This window comes from Mustela nivalis (genome assembly GCF_964662115.1).
Source record: "Mustela nivalis genome assembly, chromosome: 17".
NCBI classification, from domain to species: domain Eukaryota; kingdom Metazoa; phylum Chordata; class Mammalia; order Carnivora; family Mustelidae; genus Mustela; species Mustela nivalis.
This window is the reverse complement of record NC_139036.1, coordinates 48,159,605-48,186,987: the sequence shown is the minus strand read 5'-3', so window position 1 is coordinate 48,186,987 and position 27,383 is coordinate 48,159,605. Positions and strand designations below refer to the sequence as shown.

General features: G+C 48.0%; 2 protein-coding genes across 3 annotated transcripts in view; one reads left to right on the top strand and one right to left on the bottom strand.

Moving 5' to 3' along the window:
- TACO1 (translational activator of cytochrome c oxidase I) overlaps window positions 1-27,383 on the bottom strand; it is a 742,329-nt gene that overhangs the window by 138,606 nt on the left and 576,340 nt on the right. The gene's annotated exons all lie outside the window — the stretch shown is intronic.
- The window catches only part of PECAM1 (platelet and endothelial cell adhesion molecule 1), a 58,966-nt gene that overhangs the window by 26,185 nt on the left and 5,398 nt on the right, over window positions 1-27,383 (top strand). The window contains exons 8-16 of one of the 2 annotated variants that reach the window (XM_082706669.1): window positions 1,001-1,276; window positions 4,737-5,024; window positions 5,671-5,778; window positions 6,904-6,931; window positions 8,140-8,216; window positions 10,517-10,570; window positions 12,129-12,191; window positions 17,666-17,722; window positions 26,905-26,927. In XM_082706669.1, the coding sequence (XP_082562795.1) occupies window positions 1,001-1,276; window positions 4,737-5,024; window positions 5,671-5,778; window positions 6,904-6,931; window positions 8,140-8,216; window positions 10,517-10,570; window positions 12,129-12,191; window positions 17,666-17,722; window positions 26,905-26,927 (974 nt within the window). The remainder of the gene's footprint in view (window positions 1-1,000; window positions 1,277-4,736; window positions 5,025-5,670; window positions 5,779-6,903; window positions 6,932-8,139; window positions 8,217-10,516; window positions 10,571-12,128; window positions 12,192-17,665; window positions 17,723-26,904; window positions 26,928-27,383) is intronic. The other variant, XM_082706670.1, reaches the window with a different exon arrangement.

The following is a 27,383-nucleotide window of genomic DNA, read 5'->3' as shown; positions in this document are numbered from 1 at the left end:
GAGCTGACAAGATTCTGGCTGCTAGAACAGGCTCCCACTCAGGGAGGAAACACTCCTTATTCAACAGCAAACTTTAGGATCTAAGTCCCTCATTTTTTATCCATATCCTGGCTGACAAGCAAGCCTAGGTCTTCTGGTGGGCAGAATGTAGGTGCTGGGACCACCTAAAGCCATGCTTCCCAGAGCTGACCGTGCGTGCAAAACCTGGTTAGAAGGCAGGTTGAGATGGAGCCAGATTCCACATCTCTCACTAGTGCCTGCCTTGGGGATGCTGGGCCGTGGACCGCCCTTGAAGTAGAGGTCGAAGTGAATGTGGAACTCTGGTCAGGCTGTCACAGGCTCTGCTGTGACTCAGTCACTGTCCTTTAGTTTAACCTATGGCTATGCTCTATGCAGCCAAAATCTTAGTCTCTGCTCAAACGGGGTCGTATTTTCTTGTCAACTCTCTCTCTCATCATAGAATTCCAAAGGAAATGATGTAAGAGACAATGGCGGACTATTACATTTTATAAGCTTTATAAATAAGCGAAGTTCTAAATAAGGACCTAGTAGAATTCTTGCTTCTCGAAGCATGCGATTTACTCTCAAACGAGGCTGAGGCACTGAGGATTTGTTTTCAAATCGAATCCATTTGGGTACTTGTTATAGATCTTCTGCTTTTCCTGTATCTTTTCTCAACCCAACAGCAACATACGGATGTGTGAGCGTACAAACATATAAACGTGTATTTAGGAAGATGTAATGTTTTTCTTAAATTGGTGTCACCCTCGTTTTTGTTTACAGCATTCGTTTCTCCTCTCCCTCGCACCCCCACTCCTCCCCTTATGCCCACACACATCACCTGTCCATCTTCAAATAGTCCTGTGAAGGTAGGTGAGACAGGCAAGTAACTATGGTCAAGCCAGAGAAGCGAAGAACAGAGTTTGGAGAAGGACCCTCTTGGGCTGGATGTTTTGTTTCTGCCTTCAGTGTTGTTCAAGCTGTTTCTCTGTCATTCTAGAAATGCTCTCCACGCCCAGGATTTTTTATGACTCCGGCTCTGAAGTGATCAAAGGACAGACCATCGCAGTCAGTTGCCAGTCTGTAAATGGAACTGCGCCCATTTCTTATCACCTTTTAAAAGCAAATACCATCTTATATAGCCATGACATGAACTCGAATGAGCCTGCAGTATTCAAAGACAAACCAACGAAAGATGTAGAATACCAGTGTATTGTGGATAATTGTCATTCCCATAATGAAATGGTCAGCGAAGTTCTGCGGGTCAAGGTCATAGGTAAGTTGCTGTGCTGGGGGAAGAAATCTTGTGGTTTGGGGGCTTTATTTCACATCTTCAAAGGTTTGGGGTTCCCCAGGGGTTGTACACACTAGTGGTTGGTACTCGTGCAAAAGCCCTAAACATGCCATGTGGCAAAGCAGGACCAAGACCCAGGTAAACAGGGCCAGAAAATATCTGGTTGCTCTTGGTGTGGCCAATGACATTTCTTGGCAGAACCTTTCAACTGAACTGCTGAAATATCAGAGTAAAGTGTCCTGACATCAAGAACCACTAAAGTTGTGTTATGGAGCTCTCTTTTTAGAGGAACTGACTGCCGTCTCTGAGAATTGTAGACCAGAGTTCTTCTCCGCTGTTGACCCTTGATGTTGAAGATTCCATCATGTGCAGAACCCGCAGCCATGAGAGCTGCAGACTGTGGTTTCATGGTACTGACAGTGTCATACTCAGGAGAAATAGACCATTGTGCTGGGATGTATATTTTCCATTGAGCCTCTGACTTGTCATCTTTCAGAAGGCCTCAGGACCACCATTGTTTGCATCTCTGAGATATTCCACATCCTTTTGCAAAAAGCCTAATAGGCTTCTCCTTCTTCATCCTCCTTCTTGTTTAATAACTGCCTATCTGCGGGTACCACTGTGGACCTCTTAAGTAGGATAGAGATTCTTGCTTCTATTAATGTATGGTCCAAAAGGAGCCATATATTTCAAATTAATATCAATATATATAAAGCATCTAATGCTATAGGGCATACAAAAAAAGAAAACATATTGTTTTCAATGACATAGCAAGAAACACAGGATATCCTGATTAAATAATGGAGAAATAGTTTTAGTGTATTTGAATGACCGTGCAAGTAAGCATAGAAAAAAAAATGCTGCTAAGGAACCCATTATTGTCACATGGACTATCCTTACAACAATGGTGATAGGAATTTGGGCCATGAAAGGGCGATCATCTAGCTTGAATCCAAAGACCTGGGTTGGGAGCCAGGTCTTGACAATGGGTCAAGAAAGGACTGGGTCAAGAAATGGCCAACCATTTCTCATTTAAATACATGAGCAAAATGTCTCCATGGAACTGTTCAAAAGACTGGGTAGATCAGATGGCTGGAAACAAAAGATTGGGACTGGAAAATCATTGGATATAAACTGAAAATGTGACTGAGCTCAACTGTGAAGGGCATCGAATGCTGGTCTTTAGAGTTGAGAATTTGTCCTGTATGCAATAAGAGCCAGAAGAGGAAAGGGAGTCATGAGGAGGATGGAGCTTGGGGGAGATGAACTGGGGGACTCTATCTCTTAGAAGTGGAGACTTCAGACCTCACAATAGCTTAAGAAGTCAATGCAGAGGCCCATGTGAAACTGTTTAAGTTGGTTTAAATTGGGTCAATAGTAGCGGCTAACATTTACCATGAACCTTGACCATGTGGGCATCCCAATGTGAAGTAGTCTAGTAAATTATCCCCATTAATACTTACAATAGCCTTGTAAGACCCATGAAAATACTATCCTTGCTTTATGATGATGCAGCAAAGGCTTAAGATGAACAGCTGATGGGGAGTGGGACTGGGAATTGGGGTTGGGCAGCCGGGCTCCTGAAGCTGGTTTGCCACCAACCCACTGTGCTTCAGCAGGAGAGAGACTGCCAAATCAGGCTATACCCTCCAGGACTCTGCCCTTATGGTTGAATTCCACCCTCCCATCTCGGTCCTGGTGCTCCCTTTTGTGGTACTGGCATCTCCATGGCCTGGCCACCCACTGCATGCTCAAGGAGGTGATTCATCTCCAAGTCATATGTCAGGGGCGTCTGAGTGGCTCAGTCAGTTGAGCATCCATCCGACTGTTGGTTTTGGCTTAGGTCATGACCTCAGGGTCGTGAGATGGAGCCCCACATCTAGCTCAGAGGGGAGTCTACTTGGAATTCTCTCCCTCTTTCTCTCTGCCTCTCCACCTGCTCTCTTTCTCTCTCTCTCTCAAGTGAATGAATAAAAAATAAGTCAGATATCAGTCTGCTGACCATTCCATTCTCACACTGATATGGAGATCTCCTTGGGAAGACAATTGAGGATCAGAATTTTGGTAATCAAACTTGGAAATGGTTTATGGGAGGAAATTGAGTTCTGCTTGGATCTGCTGGGAATGCCAGGTTGGCAGGGCTTCCTGGTGGAAACACCCAGGTCAAAATCAAGACCTGGAATTCAGGAGACTAATTGGATTAGAGCTATCTATTTCAGCATTAAATGCTCTGTGTTTATGTGTTAAATACACGAACAGAAGCTATGATGTAGGTGAAATCGCCAAAGAGGAGAACGGAGATAGAAAGCCGAGGACTGAATTTTGCAAAAAGTCCATATTTGAGGGGCAAAAGGAAGAAAAACTAGTGAATAAAGAGGGAGTGACAGGTGAGGAGGTTAGAGAATCTGGGCTGGGAGGCATCAGAGAAGCCTCAGAGGAAGCCACACTGGTTCTGGATGGGAAGAGTGGATGGACCCCTATTAAGGACTGAAATTAATCTGCCGAGGACTCAGGGATGGGATCGTCAGGGGATCGGATGACCTTTGCCGTTTCTTCAAAACTGGAGTTGGAGAGCAGTTTCCAAAGCAGAGGGATGGAAGTCAGGTGACAGGGGTAACAAGGTGGGGAATGGGGATGCGAGAGCAGCTGGTTTCGAACATTCATAAAGGAGAAGGTAGAAAAACAAGAACAGCTAAAGATAGTGGGTCAAGGTTACTCATAAGACCTGGAAGTGCCATACATCTTTGTAAGCACAGGAGGGAAATCACACACACACACACACACACACACACACACACACACATACTCAACAGGATACAGAGATGAGCTGTAGTGTCAGGCTGAGGGGTCAGTAATACTTGAGGGGTAAGTGAAGGGAGGTGTCTCCAGGAGGCATCGGTTGCTGCCCTTCTGGGCTGAGGGAGGAGGGAGACATGAAGGATGAGGGATGAGGGTGGTGAATTGAGTAAAAGGCACACACAAGTAAGTGAAAAGATATGGTAATTGACTCTCTCTGCTTGAGTTATTTCACTCAGCATAATCTCCTACCGTCCCATCCATGTTGCTACAAAAGTTGGGTATTCATCCTTTCTGATGGAGGCATAATACTCCATTGTATATATATGGACCATATCTTCTTTATCCATTCATCTGTTGGGAAGGGCATCTTGGCTCTTTGCACTGTTTGGCAAACTGTGGCCATTGCTAGAGCACTGGGTGTGGGGCATAAACAATGAATCTTGGAACACTGAAAAAACAAAATTAAATTTAAAAAAAAAAAGAAAAAGGGGTAAAATTTAGCATAGGGGGAAAAAAAAAAGGCATAGACAGCCCTAGTCTCTGTCACAGTACAGCAGGAGGCTGGCTTTAAGCAGTGCTGTGTCGTGTTCTGTCCCTTGCGTCTCCCCCATTTCTCAGCACTGTCCCTTTCCCTGCCTTTCAGCCCCAGTGGATGAGGTCAAGCTCTCTATCCTGCTGAAAGAGGATGTGGAGTCTGGGAAGGCCGTCGTGCTCCGGTGCTCCGTGAATGAAGCGTCTGGCCCGATCACCTTCAGTTTTTACAGAGAAAAAGAGACCAGGCCCTTCCACCAAACCACCTTGAATGAAACCCAGGCCATTTGGCACAACTCAAAGGCTAGCAAGGAGCATGAAGGACGGTATTACTGCACAGCCTTCAACAGAGCCAATCATGTTAAAAGCAGGCCCCAAAGCAACATACTGACAGTCAGAGGTGAGTCAGGGTCTCAAAAAACAGGGGGACCTAGTGTGACCTCAAAGGGTGAGACCAAGGCCTCACCCCTTGTAAGAGGAGGTGGACCACTGTTTAGCTCATTTCACTGAGGATTAAGAGACCAATGTCCTCCAGGCTCTTTTGTTGCAAATGACAGACATGCATCCAAACTATATAAAAGAGGAATTGGTTATTACAAAAAATTAGAAACTTTTCCCATAGTCGTAATTCCAAATTCTTGGTCAAGAGATACCAGTTGGTTCATGTTGGGTCAAATGTCCACCCATGGACTACCTATGGCCAAGGGGATTGGGTCATGCAGAAGGGACATAGGGGAGCCCACACAAGTCTGTAGAAGGTGCTCTCCTAGCGAAGGAGAAGGGCTGAATAGACCCCAAAAATGAGTCAACTTCAGCCCAGTGGTCCTTTAAACTGATGCTATAGTACACAAACAAAAAACACACAAGAACAGTTCTGCACCAGCTGTGAACAGTGTCTTTCAGAAGTAAGATGCTAGTTACAAGGACTATAAAAATTAGTTTTATTTGTTGCTTGAACCTGGTATTATTTCTTGCTGGCAGAGGAAAAACCTGTGTTTGTGTTTGTGTGTGTGTGTGTGTGTGTGTATTTTTTTCTTCGTTTCCAGTCTTTCTTGCCCCATGGATAAAAGGACTTATTGCAGTGTTTGTCATTGGAGTGATAATTGCCGTCTTGGTACTTGGGGCCAGATGTTATTTTCTGAAGAAAGCCAAGGGTGAGTACAGTTCTTTCATTCCATTCTGATAGGTTGCTCTGTCCAGGAAATGGGCCATGGACAGGAGGGGCTTCAGTTTCGTGGAGGCCTGGTGCTCTGCCCCACTGGGAACCAAGGAGACACAGCTGAGAACAATTGTTTTTCTCTTTGTGGTGTCACCTTGATAATCAAAGACTTTGGCTTTGGTGGGCCAAAAGGTTTTATTGCCCTTTGGATTTAGTTAGGCACAAATGAAAGCAACTGCTTTCCTAGTTGGGCAACCCAGAAAAGATGCATTGGAGCGGTGGTAAGGGGGAGGTTGTAGCTATGTGTGGTCAGAAGATACTGTTTCATGGGGTTGACCACACCTAGTCCTGCAGCTGGCAGAAGGCTACGGACACCTGCCCTGCGTAGCTTCCCATCCACTGAATGCCTCCCAGTTGATCTGCCGTTTGTGCCATGATTTCTACCCTGTGCTTGAGGTTAACCACACATGGAAAGGAAGTCAAGATCACCCAGACACTCAGGAATCAGTCAGCCATCATGAACTTAAGGAAAAGGGCACAGCCCCAGTAGATTCTGCATAAATTTTTGTGGAGTGCAGCAGTTCCTTTTGGAGCTCCAGACCTGCTGCTGCCTGGGATGGGTGGGGACAGATGGGATGAGGCGGGGCCCTGGGCTTTTTCTAGAACAAGAAAGCTGCAACCCTTCTGGGAAGACAGGCTCCAGAACCAGCCCCTTGCTAAGGTCTCAGGCCAGCTTGGAATTAAGAGAATAGGACTGACGGAGCCTTTCCTTCTTGGAATCATCTTGAATTGAAGAAAGAGTTGCCTGTTTACCCTGACCTGGTTCCTTGACTTCATCTCCATCACATGCCAGTAAAGAAACTCGCTCCTGGCTGAAACAGTCAGAATGTCTATATTTCTGGAGGAAATGATGCGAAATCTCTCGGTATAAGACCAAAAGAATTTTGTTTGGTTGGTTTTTTCTTCCTTTTTTTGAAGCGGAATATTATTTGGCTTTCTTTTTTCTTTTTATGGGTATTCAATCTTCAAGGAAGTCAAATATGGTGGAGATGAGTGTTCCTATCTGGTACAAACATGGATACATTATATTAACTTTGGATTTTCTCTTTCTCTTTCAAAGCCAAGCAGACACCCGTGGAGATGTCCAGGTCAGTGTGTGTATTTCGGAGGGAGGTGGCTGCTCTGTAGACATGCATCAACTAAAGGAAAATTCTGGTCATTAGAGGGTTTTCAGTATCCCCTGGAAAGCCCAGAAAAATAAGGGTCTTAGGTGTGAGTAGCGTAGGAAAGTGTGAGTGTGCACACGTGTGTGTGTCTTTGGCTCCATGGACGATTGCCAGCTGTCCTTCAATGGGAAAGAGGGGATTTATTCTGAGGTCATGTCCCTCCTATACTGTTCCTTGTGAGATCCCTTTTTCCTTACAAAACTATACTGGTAATAGATGGAATTTTAAAAATTTGCATACTTGGCAAAATAGAGTTGACCTAAAAAAAAAAGGTGGTGATATTTTTACTGTTCTTGAAATCCAAAATCTGAAGGTATGGAAAGGATAATTCTGTTCTGGAGAAAAACAGTAGCATAGGATGAAGAATTCAGAGGGACAGGATTCATCTTGGCCCTGACACTTTCTTTTTTTTTTTTTTTTAAAACACCAAATACCGAATTTATAAAAAAGCTTCACATATTATATATAAATTAAAAGAAATTACACAGATTCCCAAGCAAACTATTAAAAGGTGTCATTTTCATTTCTAGTTTGAGACTAATATTGACATGTATGAGAAACTGTGTGAGAGCAAATAATACTCTTGATCAACAATAATGAAATCATACATACTACTTAAGGCAAAGTATTTTATATTTATAGTAACTATAGTGTACAATAATATTCAGTTTGGCAGAAATTTATCTGAAACAATTTCTATACATATAAGAATATATTCCTAACAGGTAATTTATATGTAAGTGAAAGTAACAAGGACATATGTGTATATGTATTTGATTAATATAGGATAATTTTAGTGTGTCAAATATTTATGAGATGATAGACTATTTAATGAATGGAATAAATAAAATAATCAAGCAATTCTGGAAGTAAGTGAAGACCATCCAAAGGAGGTCAAGAAAACGTTACTTCTTCAGAGCTTGCTACAGTATAGGAGGGCCCTCACACTTATTTTAACAGCAAAGAGTTTTTATCAACCTTCTGGAAAAATGGTTAGTTTTCCACAGAAGAGAGTAACCTTTTCCTCACTTCAGAAAACTGTTTTTCTCATGATCTTTCCTTGATTGTTTTCATAGTTTGAAGTTAGAGCAAAAAAAAGTCATATTCTTTCTTTCCTTTTTCATTTCAAGGCCAGCAGCTCCCCTTCTGAACTCCAGCAATGAGAAGATGTTGTCAGATCCCAATACTGAAGCCAACAGACATTACGGTAGAGTCGTGGTTTCTTGCTAAGTGTTTTCCCCTAGCTGGCTGCACACTTCCTTACCCTTCTTAGAAGCAGAATCTATAGGTGGCAAGAGTTCAAATTGGAAGGGAGGCCCTGTCCTCAAGCAGGGGCACTTCATCTAACCAGTTGTGGAAGGGCGAGCTGATAAGCAAAACAAAAACTTAGGAAGAAAGGCAGAACATTTTACCCTAATCTCACCACCTCCTAAACATGCTGGGGAACGAAAGGTAGAATGATTACAAGGCTGCAGATACCCCATCCTGGGTTATCGTCTAAAACTTTGAACATGGCCCAGGTATAATCATTATCCTTTTGTTAGAGAGAGAGAGAGAGAGAGAGAGTTATCCACTGAAGTCATCCACTGAAGTCTTCGGCAAAAGATCTCAGATGGAATTATTTATCACAAGCAGGAGACAGTTTCCTTTCAGCTTTTACCTCAACTGCTTTCGATAGGCATTTAAAAGAAAAAAGTAGTACAAGCAAAGAGTATCTGATAAGGCTTGGGGCAAGCTTGGGAGCCGGTTTAGTTGGGTGGGGAGTTCTTAATCCCATCCCATCTCTGAGAAAACTCCCAGCAGGGCCGATAATACTATTCCCTGCAACTAGTCCTGTCCCAGACCAGGTTGGGGGCAGTTTTCTTTATCAGCAGGTCTCGGAAGAGAATGCTGATGTTCTTTTCTAATTGTATAAGTGATTCACAAAATGAGAATTTTAGGATACTCCTCTAGCAGGGCGTACTTGAGAAATATATTTTAAGAATTGAGCAATTCTTATAACTACCAAATCACCCACCTTTAAAAAGTGAATAAAATAGTGCCTGGCTGGCTCAGTGAGCAGAGTGTGAGACTCAGTCTCAGGGTGGTGAGTTCAAGCCCCACACAGGGCATGGAGCCTACTTTAAAAAAAAAAAAAACCACATAAACAAACAATAAACATAAACAATATGTTTATGTTATGTTAATATGTTAAAACAAACAAAAAAACATAATAAATAAATAATAAGCAGATAGAAGAACCTGGGAATTCCTAAAGTCCATCAAATAGAACAGGAAATAAAGAAAACACACAGTGAGGTATAATCCTTACTAAAAAGTGAATAAAACATTTGTAATAACAAAAGTAATACATTTGTTACAAATGTAAAAACATTTGTAATAACAAAAGTAAAGTAATGGACCAATAAAGAAAACAAAGCAAGTATATCATGTAAGAAACTGCATTCAGAAAAAATTGGTGACTGTTTAGCAAAAAGTGAGCATTACAGAAGAAGTATCTTTTTGTCGTATGGGGGGGTCTTTTTTATTTGTATTATATGTAAGTACATAGTTTAAATTGAATGCTAATATAGACTTACATTAAAATAAGATAAAACATGGAGGACATTGGGAGTTGGAGAAGAGAAGTGAGTTGGAGGAAATCAGAGGGGGAGACGAACCATGAGAGACTATGGATTCTGAGAAACAAACTGAGGGTTTCGGAGGGGAGAGAGGTAGAGGGAGAGGAAACCCTGGTGGTGGGTATTAAGGAGGGCATGTATTGCATGAACACTAGGTGTGGTACATAAACAATGAATCTTGGAACACTGAAAAAAATTTAATTTCATTAAAAAGAAATGGGATTTCCCCCCCATATTTCCAAAAGACAAGAAATACTCTAACTATATTGTCTCTTTGTGGATTGTTTCACTTTATGAAGTATTTTAGTAATCACTGTAAGCAGTTAACTTAAAAGCATAATGGAAAAGTCATGTGTTCTTCAGAAGTATTTATGTTATTTATAATCCATAGAATTATTTTTAATAAAGAACAACTTGATGGGGGGAAAAAAGTTAAGAAGTTCTTTTTGCCCACTGAGATGGCAGCCTGGAGGTACCACCATTTCTTTAAACCACGTTCTCCTGCATCCAGCTCTCTGGTTGGAGACGGTTAGTTTGCTAGCGTTCTTCATGTCTCTGCTTACAGGCCCACTCCTTTAGAATTAAGCTTCATTTCCAATGAGCTTGCTCAAAGTGAACAGTTCTGAATCTTGAACAATTCATAAGCAGATGTATTCCTCCCATGGAATGATGGGCATCGCTGGTGTTAGAAACTGACCACTTGGGGGTTGGATGGGGCCATAGGGGGGTGAGGAGGGAATCCAGAATCTTCTATGCAGCTGGTGGCCCACTACACCAAAGAGGTTAAACTTGACTCTGTGTGTTTGTGGCACCCAGTTTTTTTGCAAGTTATATAGGACACTAGGATTTCTGTTGCCACTCATCCTCTTTGTTATTTTTCAACTAGGTTACAATGAAGATGTTGGAAACCATGCAATGAAACCAATAAATGAAAATAAAGGTAATTATCAAATTAAGTTTTTGGCTTTTTTTTTAAAATTTTTTTATTATTAGAAGCATTTATAGAAAAAAAAGACCTCTAGGAAAGAACTAAAACTGTTAAGACCTGGGGATATTGTAACCCTCCCCTTTACCCCCCAGGGACCCTGTCCCTGGCTGCTGTATAAAATGGAAGTGGCTGGTCATTTGCTCCAAAGGTGCTATCTTGTGTCCTTACTGGAAAGTAACCTAGGGACCCCTGGGTGGCTCAGGAGGTTGAGCATCTGACTCAGTTTTGGCTCAGGTTACGATCTCAGGATTGGGAGACTGAGCCCCACGTGGGGCTCCGTGCTCAACATGGAGTATGGTTGAGTTCCTTTCTCCCTCTTCCTCTGCCCCGCCCCCAAACTTCCTCTCTCTCTCTCTTTCTCTCTCAAAGAAATTTAAAAATCTCTTTAAAAAAAAAAAAAAAAAAAAGACGGTAACCTGAATTCCAGGAGGAAAGAGCTGGGTTATACATAACAGGGAACTGTGTACCAGGCACCATAGAAGGACCGCCTTTCTCTTGAATAGTGAAAGTGGGTGTTTTCTATAATAGCATTGGGGTAAATCATCAAGTTGTACACCTTACACTTATACAAGGTTTCATGTCTTTTATGCTTCAGTTAGGCTGGAAGGAAAGTATTAAGGGTCTGGGATGGGGAGAGGCACACAGGATACTTCAGGGGAAATAAAAATGTTCTTTTTCTTGAAAAAGGTGAAGGGTACACCATTATTTATTATTATTATTTGTGTTTTATACATAACTTACAAATATTTTCTGATACTTAAGTATTTAATAAAAATAAAACACACTATAAAAAATATAAAATACCACTGCTGCTAATGTTTAAAGACAATGAACAATAGATTCCTTGCTGCAGCTTTAAAGCTCAGAAAGATGGGGCTAACTCATTTTGCAGAAGTCGCTTCCCCTCCGGGGTCCTGTCACAAGAACTAAAGATCTAAAGCAGTAAACACCGGTGTCCTCAACCACACATCAATTTCTGGTGCTGGTGAGAAAGACCGACTCTGAGGCTTCAAAAATAAAACAATAATGTGACTTTGAGCTAAAGACCAGCCATTTTACCAGATTTCACCCTAGTGGCCTGACTGCTTTCATCAGCTTGTTTTTCGATGCATACGGCTTGTGTTCTCGGAGCCTTTTTAGGATGGGGAAACCTGTTCCCCATTTCCTGAGATTCTTTCCTTCTTGGAGATAGTTTTCTATGCCTGTGGCTGTGGAATAAGCTTCCAGAGTTAACTGCTGTGGCTGATCCTGAGCTTTTAACAATCCTTCCCCTGTAGGAACAAGGGGGACCTGGGCAGGAGGGTCCCCCCACGTCCTGGGGAGAGCAGGACTCGTCAGGGTCTTCCCCAGCCTGAGGTGTCCCTCTCACTTGGAATAAATAGCCTTTAGCCTGTGTCTAGCTTCCTCCTTGAAACAGGGACTTCTGCAGTCATTTGGAAATCTGTAATGCAGGGGAGGCCCCCAGAGGAGGTTTTGTCTAACGGCGGGGTGCTGTGGTTCTTTTGAGCAGAGCCTCTGACCTTGGATGTAGAATACACAGAAGTGGAAGTGACCTCGCCTGAGTCTTACCAAGGTAAGCACCAGTACTGGGGTGGCCCCCCACGCTTTGTTCTCTGCTGGGGTGTAGACACCAGGGGAAGGTATGCTGTGACCCAAGGACAAAGGTCCCTTCAGTCGGTCAGACCTGCTGGGCATGCCTACGGCGGGAGCAGGGACGCCTGCCTAGGCTTTTGAGGCATTAAATAAATTTCATTCTTATTTATCTCACTATTAATAATGAGTAGGTTTTCCTGAGCAATTACTAAGTGCTAAGAAATGTGTTTGTTGAGAAGCTTTTTGAGGGCCTCACTGCCCGTGTTTGGACTTTCTTCCAGAGCTATGTTCCTTGCCGGCGCCTAGTATCTTCCTTAAACAGCTGCTTGCACACGGAGCCTGGGGAAATGAAACACATATTTGAAGGTGGTGAGGGCTTGGCTCTTTAAAGAGGGACTCTTGGGGAAGTGCTTCTGAAACCAGAGTCCCCTTCTGTGTGAACAGTGGCACGAGCCTCCCACTTCAGGTTTTGTTTTTCTGTGTGCGGTTCTCTCAGGGCAGCTGGCCCAGGGGGTCCCTGGCTCAGTGGCTCCCTTGGGGACACAGATGCAGCGCGGGCTGCTCCACAGCGAAGGCCAGAATGTCAGTGGCAGTTGCTTTTTTGCCACCCCTGTCAAAAAAACGATGCATCTCCTCCTGGCTTTCCTTCACCCTAGCCACCCAGAGCCTTCTTGCCCTGCTGGGAGGCTCTTTAAGGCTATATAGCCACACATCCCCCCTCCCACTGAGGCCCAGGACTGCTGCTGGGTCCACTCCACCTGGCAAGCTGAGGGCCCTTTTCCAGACCGGCCACGCATAGCATTAGCCAGAGTCCCAGGGCAATGGCATCCCTTTGTCCTCTCTGGCTCCCTGAATCCGGAAGAGTTTTGGGTTCCTTCCTGCTTCCTTGCTTAGGTCCTGGGCACCATGTCAGCGGGTGTGTGCACAGAAGCTTCAGGTTCCCCTATGGCCCCCGGGCTCTGTGCTACCCAGTGGGGCACCATTCCCACAGTCCGCCACCAGAATGGCCCCTAGGGTTGACGCTGCCCCATCTGCATGATCACTGGGCATCCCACTTGTGAGACTGGACTGGACATGGGAAGGGTGGGGGCCGTGGCAGGCCTAGAGTTCTCTTCCTCTTTATTTTGTTGTAAAGAGGTTCGCTTGTTAACAAAGTAAAGTCCTTGATGGGCCAGCCCTTGTGCAAGCAGCAAAGGTTCATATATGGCCCGTCTTCCCGCCCCCCATGGGGGTAGAGCCTGTGAGGGAGCCAAGAAAACACGGAAACGAAGAATATATAGACAGTGCCAGGTGATGGTTAGTGCTCGGAAGGAAAGGGAGCAATGAGACGGCACGAAAGGCGGCTTTGGGGGCTGGCATTGAAGCTGGGGCCTGCAGGGCACAAAGAAGGTGGCCCCAATAAGAGGAGAGAGGGTTGGGAGGACCCAGGAAATGGGCAGGACAGCGTGCGGTGGTCCAGAGCTTGGCTCATCTGAGGATCTGGAAGAAGGCACAGGTCAGTGTGTCGTCCCGGGCCAGAAGGGATGAGGGCGGAGACAAAGTCCCAGCAGTGGGTCGACTGGAGAGAGATTTCAGAGACATGCCACCGTGGATGACATTTTATGGCAAGGATCATGGAGACCAAATCAGCAGCACAGGTCTGGATGGACGGTCCCGATATCTGAGATTGGGAGGAACAGGTCTGGTTAGGTTAAGCATGAGATGCCGAAGAGGAGACAGCCCCTTCGGGGGTTGGTGCTCAGAACAGAGTCTGGTTCGGCTGCGGCTAAAGGGGCTGTAGGGGGCTCCCTTCCAGCCTTTCCTGGTCCTGCCAGAGCCGCTACAGATGCCCCTTTGTCACCGTGCATCATGGGCTCAGTTCTGGCGATAACAGTTTCCTTCCTCTAAAGGGGAATTCAGGCCCGGGAAGGGAAGGGGAAGCGTAAAAAGAGGACAGGGCTGCCCCAAGATTTTGCATATGTGTAGAAAAACCCTGCTGTCCCCAACCCTCCAAACTCCATGGGGAGCTCGAGCTGACAGGGATTGCCCCGGGCTCTGGCCTCGAGGTTCTCATGCTCCTCCCGCAGAGGGCCAGGTCCTGTCCTCGCCTCTGCTGCCCGCTGGGCCAGGACCAGGTGGGATTAAGAGCACCGGGCCTGATGCCTCAGAGGGTTTGGAGTGAAGGCGCTGATAGAAAAAGGATGCCGGGTTGTGTCCTTGCAAAAGGGTCCATTCTCCTTTCTTTGGAGAATGTTTCCATGTTAGAGTGTCTGGTTTTCTTTTTTTGCGTGAGCGTGGGGTGGGCTTTAAAGGGAAAAGAAGTCTTAGGACAGGATGACAAGGGGTACGTGCCTTGCTAGGCTGTGCACAGCTGTGGTCACCATTCCCCACGTTGCTGCGAGGGTCTCATGAGAGCTAGAGTGATAGCCATGTGGGTGGAAATGGAGAGTTTCTGGAAGATACGCGTTATGTTTTCTGGATCCAGCCTCTTGGGTGCTCAGGGACAGCAGGGGAGGGCCAGCCCGGCCTAGGAAGCTGTCCTCTTGCTTTCTCATGGGTGGTGGGTGGAGTGTCCCTAGAGTGGGGAAAGGGCTTTGTGGTTTCAAGGCCAGTAGTGAGTAAACTTGATGTGGTCTTGGCCAACCCAGTTCCCTAACCTCAAGGCTCCCTCTTCCACAGCTGGGGTGGGGGAGGGGGTGAGGCCTGCGTCCAGCTCTGCCTCCGACTGGCCGCTGACCAAGGAATCACTGGGGGATGGAGGCGGGGTGGGAAGGAACTTGTTCAGCCCGGTCTGTTGCTTGTTTGCTCTGAAGCTAATTGCTGGGAAAACCCCATGACGTTGAAGCCATCTCTTTCTCTGAGAACAGAGAACAACAGAAGCCAAAATAAAGCCCCATCCGGAAACATGCCTGACAGCAGAGACAAACAGCCTGTTGGCCTGGGTTACTCATTAGTGGGCAGCTGCAGAGCAGGGCAGGGGTGGTGGAGGTGAGCGGCCAGCCCCGGCCCATCACTGGGGGCAGGACAGGGGGGCAGCGGGAGGAATTGCTGGGGCAGCTGCAAGGATAGCCGCTCGGCCAAGAAGTGGAAACGACCCTGCCACCCGGACTGATCCACAGTTACAAGAAGGAAGGGAGTCAAGTGTGGTTCTTGAGTCCAGAGGGTGTGAGAGTGTCCCCAAGGTGACCAGCGAGGTCTACCGGCCAGCCTGGGGGGGTGTGGATCTTACAAGGTGTCCAACCCCCAGGCTTGGCCACCCCACCCCATCCCTTCCTTTCTTCCCCGCTGGCCCCGGCTCCCATTGTGGGACAGGGTCTGAGGATGAGCTGGCAGGGCCCCAGGACACCTGGTATACAGCGCCTTATACCATCATTTCTCCCCGCATTGTCTGCCCCACAGCCCGGAGCTCCTGAAAGCTCTGGGTCCAAATCACCTTTTCCCTTCCTGGTCCACGGTGCCCAGCCCAGAGCAAGTGTTAGGATCACACTGAATGCGAGACTCACCCAGGCCTAACACGTTGCAGAATCCCTTGGGGATGTGGCAGATGCCCAGGAGATGTAGAAATCCCTGGAGCCCCCCTGTGCGCCCCCGAATCTGGTGCCACGGAGGGAGTGGGGAGAGCGGGGTAGGCATCTCTGCTGGCCTCTTAGAAAAAAGCAGGCGTCCTAGCAGAGGGGTGCTTGGTGGCTCAGCCACGCTGGTGAGTACCAGGTTCTGTTTGGTGTCTTGGTGGAGTCCTATGAAGCCTTCTGCAAGGGCCTGGCCACCCCAAATGTCCCAGACTCACCTGCTGGGGGATCTGAACCACCCCTCCACCCCCAGCCTTCCTCCTGGAACCACTACCGTTCACCATTCAGTGTCTGATGAAGGACCATGACTTTGATCACCAAGATCTAAAACCTCGGGGAACAGGCTGGTTATACTAATACCTTCCTCAGGCTCAGGGGTTTGAGAGGGCTAGAGACCCTTGCAAGGACATTGACTGGTGCCTTCACTGTCCTATCAAACGTCTATGCCTCCAGGTAGCCATGCAAGGCCTGGGCCCGAGAGGTGAACCCAGAGCTCTGGGTCCACCAGGGAGATAGTCTTGGGGACAAATAATGTTGGTGTGGTCATGGGAAAGTGTCCCCAAAGTGCTGTGTGAGCACAGAGGTCCTGTGTAACTGCCCTGGGCACAGGGAAGGGGTGAGCGTGTTAGGGAGCAGGTAGGTGTGTGAGGGTGTGTGAACCCAGGTGCAGGAACAAAGCTTGTCCTGGGACTTGGAGGACGAGGAGGAGTGGGCCAAAGAGAAAGGGCCTTGCGGGCAGGGAAGGGACACGCTTTGGGTCAGGGGGCATCTCTGGAGCCTAGTGAGTCAAGGGCATCTTGGTGCAGTTAGAGTCCACGGGCGTGGCCCAGCCAGCTGCCGGCCACCAAGGAAAACAACAGCCACTCCGTACAGAAGACGGTCAGGAAGCGTCTTCCCCTGTCTGGGGCTTCGTTTCCGGATCCGTAGAAGGAGAATGTTGGCCACATGTAGAAAGCTACCTTTCCACAGTGAGGCTTCTTGGTCTTTTGTGCAGGTGAGGGGAGGCGGGGGAAGTGGCTGGGCCCCGTCCTGTTTCCTGAGGTTTATGGGGGGGGATGTATATGTACGTGCTGTGTGTGTACACACTGGGTGTGTGTGTATGCTGAGTGTAGACACAGTATGGTGTATGTACAAGTATGTGTATATACAACCTGTACGTAGACTTGAACTTAAATAGATGCCTGTATGGGTGCTTTGTCCCCCAAACCCTGAGTCTCCTCAGGGCTTAATGCATACCCCAGTCCTCTGTCTGCCCTTCTGAAAGAGTCCACACCAGAGGATCTCAGCCCGGTCTGCGTCTTAGAATCCCCTGGAAGCTCTTAAAAAACCCCAGTGCCAGGGCTACCCCAGACCAGTCAGAACCAGAATGGGGCCCCGGTGTTGGCATTTGACGTCAGCTGGCCCGGCAAGATTTTAAGTGGTTCTTTGTCCCAACTGGTCCTTAAAGTCACAGACGATGCCCAGGCTCTAACCCAGGCCTCAGGGGACTGGGAGCTTAGAGCCCTGCCCCCTGGGAGTGGCCAGGAGAGTGGCTAGACACTGGGACACCCTGGCAGGGAAGGAAGGGTGGGGCCCCTGAGCTGGAGGCTGGAGGCTGATACTGGGGACCTCTCCACCTGTGGTCCTTCAGGCCCAGGGTTCCCCTGGAGCAGCTGGACCCGCCCCTGCTCTGGCCTGTTGACCTCATCCTTCCAGGCTGAGCGCCACTAGTTAGACCAGGATCTTCTGAAGCCAGGAAGTGGCCTGAGCTTTGTGGCAAGAAGGTCTCCAGCCCCTGCTGGAGAAGGGTGCTCATGGGGGCAGGGGTTAGTGGGCAAGCAGGGAGCCTCGGACCTTCTCCTGCTTCAGCGGTGGGCTGACCTGGTGCCCAGAGGCAGCTATTGACCTGTACCCGGTCACTTTCCAGGTCTGGAAACCAAGGGCACAGAGACGGTGTACAGTGAAATCCGGAAAGCTAACCCTGGTGAGTTAGGGCCCTTGACTCCCCCAGCCTGGGGGATGGTTCCCCCAGAATCATCCATGGGGGCTTGGGAGTGGGCGGGAGAAGGAGAAAAGGAAGACAAAAAGAACTACTGCCCCTTATACCAAAGCTGGTGGCTGCCTCTCTCCTGCCACCCCTAAAACATAGCCACATGTTACATGTGCTGTAATTTAGTCAACACACACTTATGAAGCGCTTACTGCATGCCAGGGATATAGAACCTCACATGTTCAGACCCAGCTCAGGAGCATCTGGGCTGGAGTACATCCTGGCACCACTGTGTGCTCCCGGGACCCCAGGAGAAGCCGCATGGCCCCACCTGTGCTCAGGTGCCAGCCAGGGCATCTCATCTGCCCTCCCCCCCCCACCCCACCCCCACGGGCCCTGGTGCATGATGGGCACCCAGAGTTCATAGACAAAGTCAGTGCTTTGCTTTCAAGACGTGGGGCAGCTCAGTCTCTATAAAAACACACTGCCTGGGGGGGGGGGGGCGTAGATCTGCACCTTCCATTCTCCCTTTCTCTGGTGCTAGACCCCAGTTCAGTCCCCGTCTCCACCACTTCCCCCATGAAGATCCTCCCCCAGGACTGAACATGGTACCCAAGCAGACATGGAACTGGGGAAGCTCCCAGCAGTATCATTTTTGTATCATCATTCTATCCCATTCTGGGGAAATGAATGGAACACAAAGACTCCTTTTACAATTCTGAAAATAGGTCACAGGCCAAAAGGCCAAAAGGAAATAGTCACTATGTGGATATCTTGCCTCAGACCTGTATTTAAGTGGATTTTCTGGGGAGCATTACAACTGGCCAGGAAGCTTCGGGACAGCCCAGCTACTCTGAGCAGGGTCCGCAGACCCACGGCCGAGGTGGTCTCAGGGCAAGTCCAGACCCGTGAGAATCAGAATCTTCAGAACCTGAACTCTAACAGGCTGGATTCCAGATACTGTTGACAATTGCTAACATTGGAGAAGCACTGTCTGAACCACGGGAGACCCCCTTTTCATCTGAAAGAGGAATCTCCCTTTAGTGAACATGTTTTTTTAATGGTATTTTCATGGGTAGAGCAGAAACTCAACCTCTTGAGGAACTTGACACTGAGTGACCAATTTTCAGAAAGCATCTCCGAGGGCAATTTTTGGTTTCAGTGTTTCATTTTGCAATCTCAATACATTCAGAGCCAGCAAAATGCAAATTGAGAAGTAAATAGACATTCTCTGTTCTTCCAGTGTAACAAAAAGCTAGAGCTCCAGTAGGGTTCACCCAATTGTATGAAAACACCCCTTCTGCTCTCCTAGAGGTCCCTGAGATCGTTCACATTTAATTGCTTTGGTTATACAAGAAGGACAGAAAGCTTATTATGTTGGAATATCTCTGAATCCTCACAGTAAGTCCCATTTTACAGATGAGGATACTGAGGCACAGAGCAGTTGAAACACTTGCCCAAGTTCACACAGGAAGCAGGTCCCCACACTGGCCCGCCCTGGAGGTGGATTTCCACGGTCCTGATCACAGATCAGGGAACTGCACTGCCTTTGGTTTTGGGGAAAGGAAGCTGGTGGATTGTGGAGCCCACAGGGGTTGTCCCCAGAGCGATCGCCCCCCACAGGAGACCCGCGGGAAGCCTGCAGTCTGCTGTGTCCTGAGCCTGCTGCTGGAGGCTCTTTACAGCTGGAAAAGGCCACCCCCAGTGTACACCCCGAAGTGTTAGGTGCCCCGCAAATTAGGCTGCCAAAAGACAGGTTAACAGGAGAAAAACCAAGTGATGGGAAACTGCAGAGTGGTTAGAAGTGGGAGCTTATATAGGAAGTTAACCAAGAACAATAAAAATTTTTTGTAGGTGCTTTCTGCGTCCGTTGACTGTCATTTGCCTTCAGCTCATGTCATTTGCCTGTGCTGATGTGGCATGTTTGGAGGAGGCCTATTGTGATTTTCTACCCCTGCTTTAGGGCCGCTGTTCAGATGGGTTCCCTCAGGGTCCCCGGGCTGGTTCTCTAGGCCTGAGTCCTCGGTTCCCCGCTGTGGGAACCCAACTGCTCCCTCTGACCTAAGGCAGGAATGGACTGTAGGACCTAACCCTGTAGGGATTTGGGGTGGTGAAGGGCCCTATTTTGCTGACAGACATCGGAGCCCCAGTCCCCGTGCAGCCACTTGGCAGCTGTGTGACTTTGACCAAGATGTCTAACTCTTCTGAGACTCTAGTTTCTTCCACTGAGATTAAATCAGAGACGTGGGGAGATGGTGCACATTACCCCAAGCACCAGTCCTCATAGTATCCCTGTCCTACAGTGAGCATCCAAGCCCTTTTAGCTAAAAGACGCCAGGGAAGCTTGAGCCCAGGCAGAGACTAGAGCCGTATCCCGATTCCCGGCCAGGGCGCTCCCCCTGTGCAACCTGGGCGGTCAGGAGTCAGTGGGGCCTTGGGCACCTCTGTAATCTGGTCTCCGACCCGGCACCCAGCTCCTGCCCAGTGTTTGGGGTTATTGAGAGAGCCCAGGGTCTTGTAGTCAAATCCCCGGTGCTGCCTTGGAAGTCCCTGCTGGCCCCTCACTGAAGAGGCTCCATCCTGGAAGCCTCGGGAATTGCTGTTCTGGAACATTTCCTGCTGGGCTGCTGCTCCCCAGGGGGATGGGGGCGGGGAGGCGGGGAGAGGCTGGCAGCCTCATATGCTACTCTATGTGCAAGCCTCAAAACCAGCTTGGGGTGGCGGGAGCTCTACTACTCTTCCTGTTCTGCAGATGGGGAAATGGGCCCAGAGGTTAAATAACTTGTCCCGGAGCAGATCCCAAGGCCAGCGGTTGGCAGAGCAGGGAGTCGGAGGCAGGGAGGCTGGCTGCGGAGCGCGGCTCCTCACATCTCCTCTCCACGCTGCCGAACCGATGGACCACGCGCTGCTGCGTTTTCCAGCTCTCTGGTCGGCTTCCCATCATCACCAGTCTCCCTAGAGGAGTCGCCTCTGTTAAGAGTGACAGCCGGTATGGTCTGGGTGACCCTGGCTGAGTCGTGGAACCTCTAGGGACCCTGGTCACTACCTCAGTGAGATGAGGGGCAGATGCCCCATCTAGATGGAGTGTTCCCAGGTCTGTTAAAACACAGATGGTGCAGCAAGCAGCCCCCTGAATTTTGGATTCAGTAGGTCTGGAGTGAGGCTACTTTGCATTCCTCACAGATTCTCACATATCTGGCTATTGGTCTGGGGACCACACTTCTAGAAGTTTCCGGGTTCCCTTCAGGTGATGCCACTCAAGTGCTTCTTGTTTGACCAGGTGGGGTCTTGGAGTCTTTCCCCCTCCTCAGCAGTCTTGGAAGGATCCCTCAGGGTTGGCAAGCAGAGAGAATCCTCCAACACGGGTGCATGGGTGCGGGTGTAGATGTGGAGGTGAGGGGGGGGTGGAGAAGGGTGACACCTAATAAAATAAGGGACCTAGTGAGGGTGGGTGTCTGGACAGGCCAGTGAGCAGGCTGCGTGCAGAGCTACGTCTTCTCTAACCTTTCCTTCTTAGATTTTTTTCCTTCCCACCTTAGTTTCTCAGTCCTCACCACCTTCCAACTAGCCGCACTTCAGGGCTGGCTATTTTGGGAAATGGCTCACAGGGCGTAGTTCTGGCTTTTAAACCCCCTTTTTTCCCCTGAGTGATACAAAGGAAAACTGCTCCTCTAGATAAGCTAAAGGGCATCGGGCAGGCCTGCCTCCAAGGAGCAGCCCCAGGGCGGGGCTCTGGGTAGGACCAGCGCCCTGGGGAGAGGGTTGCGGGGCGACCGGCTGAGGGCTGGCGGTCATCTGGAGGCTGGGGGAGGAGCCAGGTCTTGGCAATCGTGGCTTTCGGCTCCAAGTTCCGCCTTGTCTGTGTGGGAGTTTTAACTGTGAGAAAACATACATCACACTTGGCATTTTAATCACTTTTAAGTGTACATTTCAGTGGCATTAAATATATTCATGCAATCCTACAATCATCATCACCATCCATCTCCAGAGCGGTTCCATCTTCCCAGAGTGAGACTTCATACCCAGTAAACAGTAACGCGTGACTCTCCCAGCCCCTGGCCACAACCATTCTCCTTTGCCCGTCCCTGAATGTGACTAAGCTCCGCATTTTTATGTCAAATGAGGTAGTTGGATGGATGATCTTAAGTTGCCTTCCAGTCAGAACATTTGGAGAGTCTTGGTCCTGGCATTTGGAATTAATGGTCATTCGTCTATGTTTTGGTCTGTCTGGAACCCTTCCCCTGAACATGTTGGTTCTAAGTGACTTCTAAGAGTTACTTTTTAGGTCCCTTGGAGCCAATCCCAATCTTTTACTCACCCTTGATTCCAAGACCCTATAGGTATTTGCACCTAAGCCTGAGTTTTCCTTCAAATCTGAATTAAGTCATGGATCTCCGGGCCCAACTCACTGTGCTTCTGCCGTGTTTGTGTTGGCTCACATCCACCTGGATGGTTCTTTGCACTGTAATCCTGAGGGGAACACCCTAAGTTGGGAGATAGAGGCTTGGGTTGATTTTCAGCCCTGCCCTTATCCAGTTGTATGACTTGGCTCCCACCCCTCATTTTTCCCTTGGGTGTTACTTTTCTCATTTTCAATAAAATGTCCCTCACTCATGTGGGACTGCTGCAGAACACTCTGTGTTCTCGGGAGTGTGCTGGGGCTAAGAGCTGTAGTGGGCAGGTGGGTAGGAGTAGTGGGTACTGTACGGGGTAAAATGGGAAAGAAGAGGACATCTCTTCCAACCCAGTGTCCCCTGCTGGGTCGTGGTAGTTAGGTCTGCTCTTCTGCTGGGAACCTACTATTTCATTGACAAAGAGCTAAGCTAACATCTTGTCCCAGCCGTTAACTCCGTCCAGGGCAAGGAAACCCCTGATCTTACAGTTCTCCCCTCTTCAACTCTTAGGTGATTCAATACAACATGTTAGGGAAAGAAGGAGAGGGGTTCTCAGTATTAGGAAATTTATTTCTGAAAGAAACCCCATTGAGAGAAGCCTAAGGAGAAGGGAAAGCAAGCCCTGGAAAAGAGCCAGAACGGGGTTGAGGAAGAGCTTCTGCATCTACGTAACCATGGGCAGGCTTAGCTAATGGAGACCACGCAGATAATTTCTCATAATTTGGATCTGCAAGGATAGCATTTGGGTTTTTTTTTATTAAGCACTTATTCTTTCTCCAGTGATTTGCCTGAGGTCAGGTTTGCAAATCCCAGTCAGCTACGGTGGCTCTGGTTTCAGCATCGGACCTGACTTTCCAGAAACAGGAACGAAGTCTGCTTTTATGTCTCTTGTTAAGCAGTAATGTAGGTAGTCCAAAAAGTGAGTGCTTAAAGAAAGTCATACAGGTTTCAGTAACAGGAACCAATCGTTACTGCAGTTGTGACACTCTCATGTGTCACGCCTCTGAGTTCTCTCAATTTAGATGGTGCTGCCCTCCCAGGGGGCTCATTCATAGCTTTGGTGCTCTGAGGTACAGGGTGACTCGGCCTCAAGAGCCCCCCATTTCACCCCCAAACACCACCTCCCGAAAACCTCTTTGTTCACCTGCTGTCAGCTTCCTCCTCCTCTGACTAATCCAGGGAAAGGCTTGATTTTCCTTTCCTCCCTTGCTCTCCTCGTGACAAGACCTAAAAGAGAGACATTACAGCCGGGCTGGGCAGGGAGCCTCTCCATGAAGGCGTGACTGCCTCTGACTTTCTCCACAACCTCACTCAGCCTGGTTGAGCCTCATGTAAACTGCTGTTTCTGGCTCCGCAGGAAAATGTGTATCTTTACTCTGAATCAGTGCCTGACATTTTCTAGTGCTCCTGCTCATTCTAAAGGCATTTCATAAAACGACTTGCTGCTCACCTCAGAGCAAAACCTATTCATGTATATTTACCTTGGATTTTAAAACTGAAGAATGAAGTGGTTTCCTACAATCAGAAACACAATCAAGTTCTTCCCTATGAAAGAAATCAGGTCTAGGATGACATTTCCACTGCTGGGAGCACTGGTTCTCGAGGCAGGAGACATTTTTGGCTGTCATAATTTGGGCAGGGGGCGGAGAGTAGAAGGGGTGCTCTCACATCTAATGCATGGAGGCTGGGAATACTGCTAACCATCTTACAGTGGACGGGACAGCCCCCAGAGCAAAGAATGATCTAGCCCAAGGACACCTGGCTTGCTCAGTTGGAGGAGCAGGAGACTATTCATCTCAGGGTCATGGGTTTGAGCCTCACATTTAGTAGAGACTATTAAAAAATAATAAGTAGGGGCGCCTGGGTGGCTCAGTGGGTTAAGCCTCTGCCTTTGGCTCAGGTCATGGTCTCAGGGTCCTGGGATCCAGCCTTGCATCAGGCTCTCTGCTCAGCAGGGAGCCTGCTTCCCCCTCTGCCTCTGCCCACCTCTCTGCCTACTTGTGATCTCTCTCTCTCTGTCAAATAAATAAATAAAATCTTATAAAAAAAATAATAAGTAAACTCAGAAAAGAATGTCCCAGCCCAGAATGTCAATAATGCCAGTGTTAAAAAAAAAAAAAAAAAACTGGCTTATAAGAACTTAGCTCCTGTGAGTCTGAACAGGAGAGCTGGTTTTCCCCCCTGGATGTGTCCTGAGCACATCCCACTGACAGCTCCTGGCCCTGGGAAGAGATGCCGAGTCCCTCTTCAGACATTAACTCATGCCTTCTGGATGGGACACTAACCTATACCTTCCCATCCCGGTATCTGCTCACTCGGCCTTCACCTTCTGCTCTGGCTTTTCCTGGTATTCCAGATATTTCCAAAGGGGGTAGAAATTGACTATACTAAGAGTAGCTGTCATCAAGAAAGAATTATAGAGCAGAGGGCCTCTCTGTTCCAGCCCCTCTGGGAGGGAGAGAAGAGCACTTGGGGGTCAGTCCCCACCCATCCTGTGGGGTCCAGAGCCAATCAGGCCAGCGGTCACTGCCAAACCTGCCCCAGGTTGCTGTTTCCCACTTGAGAATCCAAGCGGGTAAAGAAGTACTTTGAAAAAAAAAAAAAATGGTACTACCCTACCCACCAGATCCTTTTTTTTTTTAAGATTTTATTTATTTATTTGGGGGGGGGGAAAGAGAGCATGAGCAGGGGGAGGGGCAGAGGGAGAGGGAGAAGCAGACTCCCCTAGAGCAGGGATCCTGATACGGGGCTCGATCCCAGGACTCCAGGATCTCAACCTGAGCTGAAGGCAGACACTTAGCTTAACTGACTAAGCCCCCCAGGCGCCCCCACCATATTTTATCTTTGTGGTGATTGCTCTATTACTGAAAAGAAGCAGAAACTACAAATGTGCATAAACCTAGAGTTCCTTCAGTATTTACCAGCATATTCTAAGTTTTAGTATTTTATATTCATATTGCTTTAAGAAATAGCCTAAGACTCTCACTTTCTTGTGTCTGATTGCAGAGCCGCTGGGGCTAAGGGGGAGTGGGAAGCATGGGGTCCTTTGGGTCCTTCCAGGTCAGGTTTGGGTTGGAGGTGGGAGTCCTGCCCAGGCCTCACTCAATGCGTGGAAGTTTATACAATGGCTTGACTTCGTGGTCAGGCTGATTCATCCATTTGGCCGTTGACGTCTGCCTCTGGCCCAGCCAGGACAGAAGGGGGCCCCTTAGGAACTTCTGGCCCTGTTCCCTCTCAAGGGGACGCACAATAGAGCTGTGATAAGACAGGGTTGGAGGGGGAAGTGGACTTTTGGAAACAGGATATTTTTAAATTAGAGAAAGAAACAGAAGGGTTGTGACTCCCGTTGTGACAGGTGGGCCCTGAGACTTCCCCAGACTCTGAAGGGACTGGGTTCAAGGTTGGACAGCAGAGCAGAAACTGAGGCCCCTTGGAGCGCGACCGTCTATGACACTGAGGACTCGGAAGGGGGTGGGTGATGACCTTCCTGCCATTACCTCTGCCGCCTTCAGGAATGGCAACCACCCCCCATGCCTACATCTGCTTTCTTCGCCAGACAGGAAGTCCCCATAGTTTCTCTATCTCCAGGTTTGTGTCCATGGGGGTTGTTTGGGGAATCGGCCCCAACCATTTGGGCCCCTGTTCATTTAGAAACTATTAGTGGGCGGCCTGATCCTTTCCAAAGGGGCAAACCACAGTCTTCTCTTGCTTATGGTAGTGAAAACCATCTCTAACTAGTAGGCGAGCATGGCTCACTCTCACCATAATGTCTTCTGTGCTCCTTTGCTTTTCTTTACCTCATTCTGATTTTCCAGACCTCTGGTCAGGCCCATCTTCAGCACCGCAGCCTGGCCGGGGCTGCTGGTTCCCCCCACCGCACTCTAGCAAGAACACGGTGTTGAGACAGCCCTTGGGCCGTGTATCCCAAGAGCGATAGGCAATGTTTATACCTTGATCCCACTCCTGGGAATGGACAAACTATAGGAAATATGGAAATAGCTTTATTCCCAAAGAGGATATGGCAGCATTATTTAAAATAGTGAAAACTTGGAAAGAACCTAAATTTTTACAATAAGGAACTGGATAAGTAAACAATTGCACATCTATTTAATGATAATTACGCAGCTACTCCCAATTATGTCTAAGAAGGAGCCAGAGAATGTTCGTGGAATCGTGTTATGTAAGAAAGATAGGCTATGAAATGGCCTGTATTATATATCAGAACTCAGGGGGAAAAGAACCTCTGGAGAGCAGAAAATCACTGCAAGACAAAAGTCTCAACAAGGTTTGAAGAGTAGAACCAGAGATCATGTTTATCTGCTACTTTCTACTTCCCTGTAATTTTCAGAGTTTTTTTCCCTGAAATAACATGTGGTACTAATTTAAAAAACAAACAAACAAAAGCCTACTTAAGGGGCATCTGGCTGATTCAGTGGAATGTGTGACTCTTAATCTCAGGTCATGTTCAAGCCCCACCATGGGTGGAGAGATTACTTAAAAAATCAAATAAAATCTTTAAATTGTTTTCAATGTCTAGTGAGCTGCCAAGGACATAAAAAATTTATGGGCTTGTCATATGGGACTACAGGGTCCAGAGGAAGCTGTCTGTGGGCAAAGGAGCCATCCAGCCATCTGGCTGAGGACCTAGGAAGCCTACGACTCTGGGCTTCTCCTTCTGCATCCCACCCCCCTTCCTTTTACCTTGGAGTTCCTGAGATTTGAGGGGAGGGGGCCTAAGGCACTCTGCATCTTCTCACCTCCCTGTTATCTTTTGTTTTGCAGATTTCATGGAAAACAGATATTCTGTAAGTATACATTTCATTAACATTTTTTTTAAATAGTCCAGTGAACACTGTAATATTTCCAAACTCACCCAGATTCTGTGTTCCCACTAATTACACCCCTACACCAGCCTTGTCTGTTTTATTAGACCAGGAGCCCCAGGTACGTCGCAACTAGCCTGGGACAGGGAAGGCTTGGTCCTCTGGCTGACAGGGTGCTCTGGGCCTGTTGTGGTTTCAAATACTCTCTCCCAAGGTTGCAACATTACATCTCAGCCCTCCTGTGAAGAGATACCCCCCATCCATCACCACCACCATGGGAATGGGAACCTAGGGCATGCCCTAGCTGCCCAAGAGTAGAGTGCACATTTCCTCCTAGTACAGCTTCAGGTTTTGGAAGTGAGGCAGACTGGGGGGTGGGGGTGGGGGAGAGTCTGCTTGAGGAGAGGATCCAACAGCTCATTTAAACTTTGAAGTCTG